General features: G+C 50.1%; 5 protein-coding genes across 5 annotated transcripts in view; 3 read left to right on the top strand and 2 right to left on the bottom strand.

Annotated features, from left to right (window-relative positions):
• Positions 1 to 633: 633 nt before the first annotated feature.
• Positions 634 to 3,066, top strand: VTN00DRAFT_501 (uncharacterized protein; the record flags this gene model as incomplete). Its single annotated transcript, XM_069431496.1, has 3 exons — positions 634 to 1,513; positions 1,574 to 2,949; positions 3,010 to 3,066. The coding sequence occupies 3 exons, from the start codon at positions 634 to 636 to the stop codon at positions 3,064 to 3,066; spliced, it is 2,313 nt and encodes a 770-aa protein (XP_069291209.1).
• Positions 3,067 to 4,418: 1,352 nt separating this feature from the next.
• On the bottom strand, positions 4,419 to 4,766 carry VTN00DRAFT_500 (uncharacterized protein; the record flags this gene model as incomplete). Its single annotated transcript, XM_069431485.1, has 1 exon — positions 4,419 to 4,766. One exon carries the CDS (start codon positions 4,764 to 4,766, stop codon positions 4,419 to 4,421), a length of 348 nt encoding a protein of 115 aa, XP_069291208.1.
• Positions 4,767 to 6,780: 2,014 nt separating this feature from the next.
• VTN00DRAFT_499 (uncharacterized protein) lies at positions 6,781 to 7,505 on the top strand (the record flags this gene model as incomplete). The annotated part of the gene is made up of 3 exons (XM_069431472.1): positions 6,781 to 6,918; positions 7,106 to 7,297; positions 7,365 to 7,505. 3 exons carry the CDS (start codon positions 6,781 to 6,783, stop codon positions 7,503 to 7,505), a joined length of 471 nt encoding a protein of 156 aa, XP_069291207.1.
• A 1,114-nt stretch (positions 7,506 to 8,619) lies between these two features.
• On the top strand, positions 8,620 to 10,660 carry VTN00DRAFT_498 (uncharacterized protein; the record flags this gene model as incomplete). Its single annotated transcript, XM_069431461.1, has 6 exons — positions 8,620 to 8,680; positions 8,756 to 8,779; positions 8,876 to 8,904; positions 8,973 to 9,491; positions 9,544 to 9,961; positions 10,026 to 10,660. The coding sequence occupies 6 exons, from the start codon at positions 8,620 to 8,622 to the stop codon at positions 10,658 to 10,660; spliced, it is 1,686 nt and encodes a 561-aa protein (XP_069291206.1).
• A 1,340-nt stretch (positions 10,661 to 12,000) lies between these two features.
• VTN00DRAFT_497 (uncharacterized protein) overlaps positions 12,001 to 12,797 on the bottom strand; it is a gene marked incomplete at both ends in the record, with an annotated part of 6,850 nt that continues 6,053 nt past the window's right edge. The window contains one exon of the mRNA XM_069431450.1: positions 12,001 to 12,785. Within this exon, the coding sequence (XP_069291205.1) occupies positions 12,001 to 12,785 (785 nt within the window). The remainder of the gene's footprint in view (positions 12,786 to 12,797) is intronic.

Below are 12,797 nucleotides of genomic sequence, written 5' to 3'. Positions count from 1 at the left end.
TAGCAGAATGAGGACTTCATGTATCAGTAGTGTGGCTTCTTCACTTTCTGCGCAGTGCACGATATAGCAATCGAATACTGCCAATGCTAACGAATGCCAACCGGTAAAGGAATTCAGGCAAAGGGAAGGTGATATTGATATTTTTGGATTAGTACCTGGTATGTAGCAAAACGCGCAGTCGCCCCGCTACCAGGAGAAGATCAACATCTGGTTGAGAAGGCAGCGGCGTCTTACTTTGCAGGTAATAGACCATACAGAGTAAATTTTGCTAAAAAAAAAGGTGCAATCACTCCTTTAGGTTGGTTAGTTCCATACGTCTCGCATAATTCCTTGCTGTAAATTTAATTCTTCAGATTTATTCTGCAGGATCATATCAACAGACGGCGGGGCCGGGGCCTGCGAGAACCTTCCGGGAACAGCCTAGCGGGGTGTGCGGGCCGTCTGGGGATCGGGTGGACCCGATGATACCATCGCTCGCGTCGGTCACCGTTATCTTCCCGGATACCTCGTCAGTCCTGCCTCTTCCTCCTCATCCTCCTCTTCTTCCTGCTGGAATGGAGCTCCCCGTCTCCAGCTCATGCTCGAGTCTGTCTACTTGATTCCTCTGCCAGGATGAGGGAAAAAACACCCGTCATGCCTGTCACCGAAAACACACCCCTGCTGGTCAACGTGCAGGTCGACCCCAGACCGCCGCGGTACCCTCATCAGACACTCCGCCGCCTCTGTTCCTTCGCCCTGGGAGCTCTGCTAGGCTCTGCGGTCATCTTGTTCCTCTGCCCTGTTGCTCTCTTGCCACGAGAGGGCGGTTCCCTCTGGTCCTATCTCCCGGGGGCCAATCCCTTCCCGCACGCGTCCTGGCCCCATGGGAACGGTCTCACTCTCGAGGAGCTGCAGGCCGTCCTGCTGAACACACCGTCGGAAGCCAAGGCGCGTGAATGGAGCAGTTATTACACGGCAGGTCCGCACCTGGCTGGCAAGAACCTCAGCCAGGCCATCTGGACTCGCGAGAGATGGCAGGAGTTCGGTATCCAGGACACCAACCTCGTCGCATACGACGTCTATCTCAACTACCCGCTCGACCATCGCCTAGCGTTGTTGAAGAAGAACGGCGAGGACACCGAAGTTACCTACGAGGCAACCCTTGAGGAGGACGTCCTCGAGCAGGATCACACCAGCGGTCTGCCCGACCGTATCCCGACCTTCCATGGCTACTCGGCGAGCGGAAACGTCACTGCCCAGTATGTCTATGCGAACTTCGGGTCGTACCAGGACTTTGAGGACCTCCTCAATGCGAACATCAGCCTTGCCGGCAAGATTGCGCTCGTCAAGTACGGTGGCATCTTCCGTGGGTTGAAGGTGAAGCGTGCGCAGGAGCTTGGGATGGTTGGCGTTGTCATGTACTCGGATCCGCAGGAAGACGGCGAAATCACCGAGGAAAATGGCTACAAGTACTATCCAGATGGCCCTGCCCGGAACCCAAGTGCGGTCCAACGTGGAAGCACCCAGTTTTTGAGTATGTTCTTTTATTCCTCGTGCTCTGTGTGATTCATCCCAGCTAACTTGCTCTCACAAGGCTTTGCGCCCGGTGACCCAACCACCCCAGGTTATCCATCCCTACCGGGCTGCGACCGGCAGGACCCGCATAACGCGATCCCATCAATTCCTTCCATTCCAATCTCCTACAAAGAGGCTCTGCCTCTGCTAAAGGCTCTCAATGGACACGGTCCTAAGGCGTCGGATTTTAACGAACACTGGCAGGGTGGCGGACTCGCCTACAAAGGAGTCGAGTACAACATCGGCCCGTCTCCCGAAGACGTGGTCGTCAATCTGTATAATTTGCAGGACTACGTCACTACCCCTCTGTGGAATGTTATCGGTGTTATCAAGGGAACCCTCCCCGACGAGGTTGTCATCTTGGGTAACCACCGCGATGCGTGGATTGCAGGAGGTGCTGGTGACCCTAACAGCGGCTCCGCAGTGCTTGATGAGGTTGTCCGCAGCTTTGGCGCGGCTCTCAAGGCGGGCTGGAAGCCTCTCCGTACGATCGTCTTCGCCAGCTGGGATGGTGAGGAATATGGTTTGCTTGGATCGACCGAATGGGTGGAAGAAAACCTGCCCTGGCTGTCAAAGACAAACGTCGCCTATTTGAATGTCGACGTGGCCACTTCGGGAAGTAACTTCAATCCCAGTGCCAGCCCACTTCTGAACAAGGTTATCTATGAGGCTACTGGACTCATCCAATCCCCGAACCAGACCGTCAAAGGCCAGACAATTCGTGACGTCTGGGATGGTACAATCAAGACGATGGGAAGTGGAAGCGACTTCACTGCGTTCCAGGACTTCGCGGGCATACCTAGTCTGGACTTTGGATTCGCCCGTGGCTCTAAGGATGCCGTGTACCACTATCACTCGAATTATGACAGCTTCGATTGGATGGACCGGTTCGGTGACCCGGGTTGGCATTACCATATCGCATCTGCCAAGCTCTGGTCTTTGACTGCCTCATATCTCATCGAGACTCCGGTGCTTTCGTTCAACGCAACTGACTACGCGATCGGCCTTGGCGTATATCTGGATAGGATCAAGCCTGCTGCCGGAGAGCTGCCTTCAAACGTCCACTTCAGCTTCAAGCCGCTGGAGAATTCCATCGCGAGGCTGTTCGACGTGGCTGCTGTGTTTGACGCATACACTGCGGACCTGACGAAGCGCCTTGGTGAGGATATTCCTTGGTACCACTGGTGGAAGAAGGTGAAGCTGTATTTCGAGACCCGCGCTGCCAATGGCAAGTACAAGGCGCTGGAACGCCAGTTCCTGTACGAAGAAGGCTTGGATGGACGGAGCTGGTTCAAGCACGTCGTGTTCGCCCCAGGTCTGTGGACCGGATACTCGGGCGCCACGTACCCGGGACTGGTGGAGAGCTTGGAGGCGGGAGACGTGGCCAACGCTGAGGTTCGTCATTCCCTTGTCCATTACGGTTTTTATGTGTATGCAGATGCTAACTTCGTGCAGAGATGGAGTACCATCATCCAGGGACGCATTGAAGCCGCGACAAAACTCCTGAGCTGAACAGATACCAATTTTCCTGCCACCAACGCGCCTAATTGTAGGCGGAGAAACGACGATTTATATCAGATTTGTTCCCTACATATGCATTGCTGGATGATCGATGATGACCTAAAGATCTGAATATATACATCACATAGCGTGCTCAGACTTTCATGCATTGATGATCATTGCAGTGATCTGGAGCATCTAACATCGCCAAATGGATATAACGCTTAGAGGAAAATCTTCAGGCTTTTTGAACACGACATTGCATACATGATTACTTAATTCGAGGATCTAGCATCAACAGACTGTAGAGACACGTTGAAGTGTTGCAGTTTAGGTTCTCCATGATTGATATGAAATAGAGATGCACAAAGCACTAGACGTAGGCTTTTACTTTTCCAGATTGGCACCGTAGATGGTCCCAGCCGAATGCAGTCTTCAGCTCAACGAGCTGGGACCAAGGTGGAACAGTGTCCAGTACAAAGTTGGGAGAAGCCCACCTGTCTTGTTCGGTTCGGTGAGTCCCGCTCAGCTCCCAGGGGAATGTTGCATGCAGATCCGAACCGCAGCTGCGCCACCGCTTGAGGGTGACTTCGCGATTATTATTATTATTATTAATCAAGTTTAACGTCCGTATAGAACCTTCCGGCTATGACAGTGACTTCGCGACTCCCGATGCGCAAGGCCGATCTCACCCAAGTTAAGTAATTGCAGCCTATTAATCTACCTACTTGGCCTTCCGATCAAAATGGAATCTGTGTGTATATGTGCGTTGGCTGACTGCCTTTTATGCTTTTTGCTTTTTGCTGCTGTAAAGCAGGTATTGGTATAGGCAATGTGATCTTAGGTATGTACCTCATATATGTATGTGCTCTTCTGTACAGTGCATAGTACAGTCTAAATGTTAAATTGAAGTACACGTACAGCACCGTACCGGCGACGAGTTGCATGGTTGCAACACATGGAGTTGTAGCAGGTAGGTCGGATATATCAGGCAACACTAAAACAAGGTAGGACAATAATGAGCAGTGAGCTCGAGTAGGTAGGTAGGTAGGTATATGTGGTCGTTGCTATCGTACCTACTTACTGTACAGAGACAAATGATATGATGGTAACGCTGAACGGGTTATGTAGGTCAGGTAGTGTGGGTACCTAGGGCCTGGGGGGCCAGTAGGAACTGCCTCCAACGATCTTACAATGACAGTGAAACTGAGAAGGACGGTTGGATTGATCTGCCTAGCTAGCTGCCACTGAAGGAAAAGAGGAAAAGGAAAAGAAAAGAGAGTGTGTCATTCTGCAAGGGCAGTCTCCGCCGTAAGACAGAAACGGGTAGTCTCCCTTTGTTGAAGGATCTGGATCTGATCAACCTAGGTGCCGGGTCCAGCCCATATAAGCACCTGCGGCGGATCTATGCAGGAGGTCCCCCAGTGGTTCTGACACCAGCAGTACCCCTCGAACATCCACTGCTTGTTGTCAGAAGCCAGCATTCCTAGGTACCACAACGCAAGCATGGCCGTCAATTTTGAGTCGTCTGCCGTCCCCTCAACATCCCAACTGATAGAAAGAGAAAGCTCTATATTGCCATCGCCACCGAGTCGTTTGATGGTGACTAGCTCTTTGTCGGTGACGATGAACCCATATCGAGCGTTGGATTGACTCATGCCAGTTGACTCGCGCCAAGACCTGCCTGAACTGTTTTCGCGCGTTTTCATCATTCTCTTTTTTCGTTTAATGCAAGTGACCATCTGGTTGAAGGCCTATACATCCCTGGGATGCGATTCGGTCCATGTTCCTCTCCGAAGACACGCCATTCAAAATAAGCGACGTCAGTACTCGGGCCTCCGGTAGGTAGGACCGTGTGATACCCTTCCGCAAAGCATAGGCCGTTTCGACTCAGACGAAGTGCACGTCGGACCCCGGTCCTCATTTGCCCGGAAAAAAACGGGTATGAAGGACAGACCTGTAATGGACTTTCGGATCTGTAGGACTCGCCGCAGCATCTTCATTGTCTACCTCGAAATTTTCTAGAAGATGGGAGTACTGCTGCATGATGGTACCCAGGTTGAATTGTTTCCAATCCCCGATTTTCTTTATATCACCGTGGGAGTAGTTAGGATTTGGCGTGTCTTCTTTTGACTGTTGGTCGTAGGGTATCAAGTCTTTTGGTTTTGGTACCTTCTGGAGGAATGTGAGGAGACTGACTTTCTCTGCCGTGGCATGAAGAGTGGAATCGAGAATGTATCGAGCAATATGAGATAGGAGTTTTCTAGCGAAAATGATGAGGTGGTTTGTGTATGTTGTAGACTAAGCTCAGCGGTGAATGACCTGTGTTATAGTGACAGTGGTATGAGAAAATCCAAGGATGGAAGACTGGTTTTATACCCGTTAATTCGTAACCTATTTCTAGATTTCCTTCCTTATACAGAAGTCATTCTTTGACGGAAATACCAGCGTCGGGTCACTTGAGCCACTGGCCTGGACAGCATAAATAATGTTAGGGTTAAAGTGTAACGGCGGACCTAAGACTTCTTAGGCAGAGGCTCGTTGGGTTTATCTTGAGGACAGAAGGCAAGAGAAAGAGATGAATGAATAGGCCGTTACTAACAATGTTACCACTAGGATTGCTATTTGAGTTGACCACGGGGTCCTAATCCCCCATGGTTAAGGAGCGTCTTATATACATGATGAGTCCTGTTCCGGAATTACCTATCCGATGGATCATAGCTCATGGATCAATGTCCCTGGATCTCCATGGTTGGATCGATCCCCATGGATCATGGTGATCCAGTCACGTGATAGTCCTCCCTCAACCCGCCTGAGTCTATTCCTAGGTCGTGCTGTAACATAAAGTTAGGTGGCCCACGATGTCGTGAAAAGAAGACTAGAAAGAAGCATTGAATATTTACAGTATCCTCCAGTCTTGCAAGTGAAAAAGAAAATACCAAATACGGAAAACGGGGGCGTCTGCAGTACTCGGTGATTAATAAAAGCACTCTTAGAAGAAATGGAGCGCGCCCAATGTGACTCCATACAACATCAGAGAAGCGGGTTCCAGAAAGAAAAAGGTTGGCCATTGTTGAATTAGAAATATAGGAGATCATTTCACATCATGCACAAAGCTCATTTCTTCACCGACGAGATCCGGAAACAGAACATATTCCCAGCCGTGGCACTCATAAAGAGGTACCTGCTACTGGAACAAACGCACCCGGTGAGCGACAGGCGGACTTTGCCAGACTAGGGAAGGCCCACTCCGGAGAAGCCCTGTAGGCGAGATCTTTGAATTGCAGCGCCATTTGAGTTCCCTGTGTTTGTAGTCTGGTGATGAATAACAGGTTCCAAAACAAGTGAAATAATCAGGCTGATATAAAATAAATGGATAAAGTACCATATGTAGCTTTGGCTTTTTAATATAGGCTCAGCAGATGATCCCAACCGAATTCAGTCTTCAAAAAGCGTGGATCGAGGTGGAACAGTGTACAGTATTTGGGAGAACCCTGCCTGGTCGGGATGTCCCGCCCAGAGAGCTCAGTGAATATTTTGGATCCTGGACCACCACTTGAGGGCGACTCCCGACACGCGAGGCAGATCCAACAAATTTAGTTAGGGGACATCTACCCATCCATTGTTGACCAGCGTTGGATAAATCTTCCACTTGCAGTACTTCTCAAAATTTCTTTCAAGACTACCTCTTTGCCAATAATAGCCTCACTGGACGCATCGTTTCCAATGTCTACCCTTGACCCCGACGATGAACTCACGGGAATCACAGCGGCTGATGTCACTTTCATTCAGCAGCTAAAGGAATCCATGCGGCTGTGCATCTTTCAAGTAGCCGTTCGTGGCAAGACCTGCGTTATGAAGGTGGTATGCGGTTGCTTTTTTTTTGCCCCCAGCTATTTTGTTTATCTATTTATTTTTCATCACTCTGGATGCCAGCTTACTGTACCACACCATAGAGTACTTCTGCCCCCCTCCGGACCGCGAAGTCAGCCTCTTCAAATGTGGAAGAAGCGCATACCGACGGCTAAAAGCGAAGGGGCTCTATGAGTAGGGAATCATCCCTGACTTCTACGGCGTAATAGAACAGATCGATCCAACCATACCAGCCTGGCAGCCCCATCTGAAGAGTTTCCTCGAGTACGAATTACGTCCCAGCGCCGTGCTCATCGAGCACATCCCGAACATACTGGAGATCCACCTGTCCACGTTCTTGGAGGCACGTATGGCAAAACTTCGTACAATTGTCCGTGAGATTCATCGTGCGGGAGTCTCTCATGGGGACCTGGAATCCCGAAATAATGATGGTCCAGGACAATCGGAGAGAAGTTCTCTTGATCGATTTCGACCGCGCGCAGACGCTCTCAGAGGACCTGGACTTGCTGACGCCGAAACAGAAGATGTGGCTAGAGGATGAGATTAAGTTCATAATTGGTTTACTGAGAGCCTGGTAAGTAGTACTGTATGAAGTGCTAACTCTCGATCGATCATGGTTCCGGGGAGAAAAAGCTAATTTTTTTTTATTTTTTGCTGACCAGGCAGAGGACTATAAAGACGGCAAACTCGACACGACCTGGCCATGCTATTACCACTATATGTGATGTCTACTTGGTACCTAATGTATCTGGCGATGATTGGACGACGGACAGGTCAATTCCTTTCTCGAGTTTTTATGTACAGACTCTGCTATCTCGGTTGAAATGCGGACAGAGTTTGGTTGACTGTGGATAATCCAGTATCTTCATATCAATTCAAAGTTAGACAGTATGCCTATTCTAAATATCCCTGTTGCACTGTACTCAAATCTCGGATTGCGCGTATGTTTCATGCCAATGATTGCTCCGCAACCAGATTCGTCGACTGGGAGTAGTTCCCTGCATATACCTGGTATGTACTATGTAGTCACACGGATGACATCCGAGCTGCAGGCAAAAGAACTCGTGATGGGCTTCCCTGCACGGTGCGTCATGGTCGATCTATATATTCCCTGCCGCGGGTAAGCGGTCAGCCTGGAGGTGGAGAGGCCGGCTTGGCTTTGCCCTAGCCCTAGACTAGCCCAGCTATGTCGGCGCGGGCCAGGGGACGGTCCAGTCGCGTGATGGCTGGAAAACGCATCCAACACCAACAAGGCATTTCATTGAAGCTTGAACCTCAACAAAGTGGCGGTGCTGAGGTTTCTCCTCATCCACACGCGGATGGACGGAGATCCACCGCAGATCTGACTCAGGCAGTCATGAGTCGAATCTTTTCTCCAGCGCGACGCGGTAAAATAATCTACCCCGAGCACAGCTGAACTAAAGAGGCGCCACCTGACCCATATTTCTCTCTAGACTCCACTTCTCCTCTCGATTACGAACAAGCTGGTCTGCTTCGTGATCCACATTGCGTCTCTGCTGTCTTAACTGGCTTTCAAGAGCTCTCCGCTCCTTCGTCCTTTTGTTCCTGGTGATCGCTGGAGGGATGTTATCTTCCAGCAAATATAGATGTGTCCGCAACAAGCTTTCTAGCGCATCTTTTTCTCCAAGGTTTCTTTCTTTTCTTTTCCTTTTCTCACAGCAACCTAGCTACATGACAGACAAGATGTTGCAAAAACAGCCCAAGCTGCCCGTGCGGCAGCTCATCGTTCTCTGTGAGCTTGCTCTTGGATACTGTCAATCTGTATATACAATCCTAGTATCAAGGCTAATTTGTTCGTACTCTTTAGCAATATGTCGTTTCGCAGAACCTGGTACTGTGCCCAGTTCCTCACCGTCCTTGTACCATGACCGAGATACCTGGTCTGCCTCATAGCTCAATGCGGGACTAACAAAGCTGCGTCCATCAGTCGTTCTGACCTCTGTCCTGCCATACCTCGTATGAACCACCTCTCCAACACCCATTACACAAAAGACTCCAGTTTTGACGCGTCGTGAACCTTGCAGCCAGAGATGATCGAAAGCGTGGGCGTGCCCAAGAACGAAGTTGCCAAATGGGTCGGTATCACCTCCGCCGTCGTCGCCGGCTGCCAGTGCCTCACGGGCGTCCCCTGGGGCAGGGCCTCGGACTACTTCGGCCGCAAACCCGTCATCCTCCTTGGTCTAACCTTCACCATGATCTTCTCTATGATATTCGGCTTTTCGCACTCCCTCGTTACGCTGATCCTTTCACGTGCGCTCCTGGGTCTTATGAACGGAAACGTCGGCATCATCCGGACCATGGTCGCGGAGATGGTTCCGGAGAAGGAGCTGCAGCCTCGCGCGTTTAGTGTCATGCCCTTGGTGTGGACCATTGGGAGTATCTTTGGGCCCGCGTTTGGAGGGGCATTGGCCAACCCTGCCAAGAAACATCCGAAGATCTTTGGAGGATGCGAATTTCTGAGGAAGAATCCTTTTGCTCTGCCAAATTTGGCCGCCGCGGTTCTCTTCGTGATTGGGATTACGACGGGGGTTTTGTTCCTTCATGTGAGATATCATCCTACACGTTTCATACGCGGGGAGGCTTACAAATCGACAGGAGACGCTGGTGTCCAGGAAAGATAGGCGTGATTATGGTCTGATCTTGGGCCAGATCTTGACCAGCCCTTGCACCGGGCGGAAATGCAAGAGCATCCATTTCAAGTCACGCAACGACGAGACCACCTCCCTGCTCGCTGACGACGGACTTCGCGAATATGGACATGATACCGAGGCTACCCCACCTGTGCAATCTACCTGTCAGGAACAGACGAAAAAGAAGACACCCAAGAAACCTAGCTGGAAGCAGGTGTTCAATGTGCAGTCGACCCTCGTGTTGCTGGCGTATGGCGCGCTGGCGATGCACAGCCTAGCATTCGACTCGCTGTTTCCCGTCTTCCTCCACTATACGCCGCAGCAGCTCAAAGGAAACCCGGATGTGAAATTGCCATTCAAGTTCGCAAGTGGTTTTGGCATTGGTATGTCCTGACGAAGTTCCCATCTCAGCAATAATAACCCTATGGCTAAACTGCCTGCGTACAGACTCCCAAGAAATTGGCATTATGTACACTTTCATCGGCATCATCGGGATGCTCATTCAGTTTTTTGTCTTCCCCAACACGGCCAAGCGCTACGGCGTCCTTAACTGTCTTAAAGTCACCTCGCTCGTCTTCCCACTGTTGTACATTGTCACTCCCTTTATAGTGCTAGTGCCGGAATCGCTTGCCAGAGCGACTATCTTTTCGCTCATGATGGCCAAGCTCGCAATGGTCATCTTTAGCTTCCCATGTTGCACCATTCTGCTGACCAATTCCGCAACGAGCCTCAGCGTGCTGGGCACGTTGAACGGCGTGGGCACGAGTGTCAGTGCGATTGGAAGAGCTTTGGGACCTGCACTGGTCGGTGCGACGTTCTCTTATGGTGTCAAGAAGGGATATGTCATTATCCCGTGGTGGATTCTGGCGGTTGTTGGTGCTTTGAGCGCTGTCCCCGTTTTCTGGATCATCGAGACGGACGGGTTTCTCGGGAACGACCACGAGAGTGACGAGGGGAACTCATCCGAAGGCGAGAGAAACGGGGGTGTATATGGCTCGACTGCTGCAAACGCCAAACTCAACGGCCGTGTTGACGGTAATGGCTCCGACGCAGCAACCGGAAGTCAACGCCAACAACTGTAAAGCGCACGACAATCTGTGGCGGACTCGTCAACATGCAGCTCGAGAGTCTGATTGCCATCGTTCCCTTCAGAAGGCCGAATTTTAAAAGTTATTGATTTCAGCTTCCTGATACCCTCCAAAGGCTGCTACTTTTTCCGGCGCGCTACATGGCTTCTTACTGCCTTTGCGTGTCTAATATCAAGGAGTGTTTGGTCAGACAGGAGACCACCTGAAACAAATTCTCGAAATATCCAAATCCCAAGGTTACGAACCAAAAACAACCGCAACTTGAAAACCAGCTACTCAATGGGTTGCTTTCCATACCGACTTCTGTATGCACGGCACGATCACCAAAAAGTTTGGCGTTCCAGGTATGCTGCCCATTTGCCACATTTATCTTGCTATATTAAACCAGCATGAGAAACGGAGTGCTGTTATTTCTTTTTTCCCCTTTCCCATCTACCAGAGAAAAGAGACAAAAGTACATTGAATCCGATATGGTATATACATGACCATGTCATATGAGCACGGGACGGCGTTACGAATTGAATGTATGTACTGTACTGATTGTATTTGTGTTATTGCTATCATGATTGTCCAGGCTGATGGATGCGATAATGAAATGATAATGGATATAAAATTCAATATAGTTAATATTTAGTTCTAGTTCTTGAGTTTAGGTTATGGCATGTTCTTGATTATGTACTTAGGAATTGATGACCTTGGATGTACTGTATTATCCATCTTTTTTTTCCTCTCTAGCTGGGTATTCCCTCCTACCTACCTACCTACATAGATTTCTCCCTACGTATGAATCGAACATGAATATGTGGATAAGAGTAACTGGGATACTAATTAAGAAGGACAGGGCACTTTATTGAAACAAGTACTATACCTTTCTTGTTTGCTTGTTCTATCCTTCATCTGCATTCATTCCTTTCTTCACTCATCGATTGACAGTTACTTTATAAATGAAATCTTAGTCACACATGTTCTCGAGCCCGATCCCGGTTGTAATGCTAGTTAATAACTATATGTACCTAGGAGGATATTAGACAGATATCTATGAGGTTGGGTAGTAGATGGACGTCCACCCTTTGGATCTCGATCTAAATCTATATACTATTATTATTATTATTATTATAATCAAGTTTAACGTCCATACCGAGCCTTTTGGCTATGACAGACCCCAATTCTTGGGCAGAAGCCCCTATTAGTCCCTAATCCCATCTTTGACCATTCTGAACCTTTTCCTCGCCCCAGGCCGCCTAGTTGCATAGGGCTTTTGGGCCTTTATAAGCCCTCCTTGCTGCCAGTATCAGTGTGGGTGTCACCTGCCTACTGCCGGCCACCCTCCCCTATTATCCTTCTCCCTCACGTTCTGCCTCCTCTAGGGCCGCCAGCCCCCATTCATCATCCTTCCGTATCCTCTTGGCTGCCCGTGCTGCTTCTCCTAAGGGGCATCCAACCGTTGTGTCTGCTAGGAACTGCAGGATGGCCTTGGTGGCCTTAGGATCTCCTAGTAGCCTTCCCTCTGGGTGACCCTCAGCTGTTGTTGGCAAAGCCACCCTAGCCTTGGTTAGGGCCCTATAGAGGGCCCTTCGCTGCTTCTGCCACTCTCTACATTCAAATAGGAGGTGGTAGACAGACTCCTTCGGGGCCTGGCACCTCTGGCATGCCTCTGAGTCTCGTACCTGGATCTTCTGCAGATAGGTCCCTATAGCTGCGTGACCAGTTTTGAGCTGGTAGTACTGACTGGCAATCTTCTTAGGGGCAGCGGCTGCTACTGGATCCTGTTTCCAGCCTGGCTGGGCCCTATATGCCCTCTGGGTGTCCAGGGTTCTGTGGCCTAGTGCTCTAGTCAGCCATTGCTGCTTATGAGCCCTGATTGCTTCTGTACGAGCCCTATTGGTATAGGCTATAGAGAGCTCACTAGGCCCTCCCCTGAGGGTCTTTGCTGCTGCCCGCTTAGCCGCCTGGTCTGCTCTCTCATTCCCCTCAATGCCATGGTGCCCAGGGACCCATCGGATTGTTGTCTGTCTGCCTTGTGCTTCTAGAGCCTGAGCGGCTCTATGGGCCCGGATGGCTAGACCCTGTCCAGGACCTATGATCTGATGTCGAAGCCGATCTATTGCTGCCTGGGAGTCTAGTAAAACTG

This window comes from Thermoascus crustaceus (assembly GCF_041956765.1).
Source record: "Thermoascus crustaceus strain CBS 181.67 unplaced genomic scaffold VTN00scaffold_1, whole genome shotgun sequence".
Classification (NCBI taxonomy): domain Eukaryota; kingdom Fungi; phylum Ascomycota; class Eurotiomycetes; order Eurotiales; family Thermoascaceae; genus Thermoascus; species Thermoascus crustaceus.
This window is presented reverse-complemented; position numbering and strand designations above follow the sequence as displayed.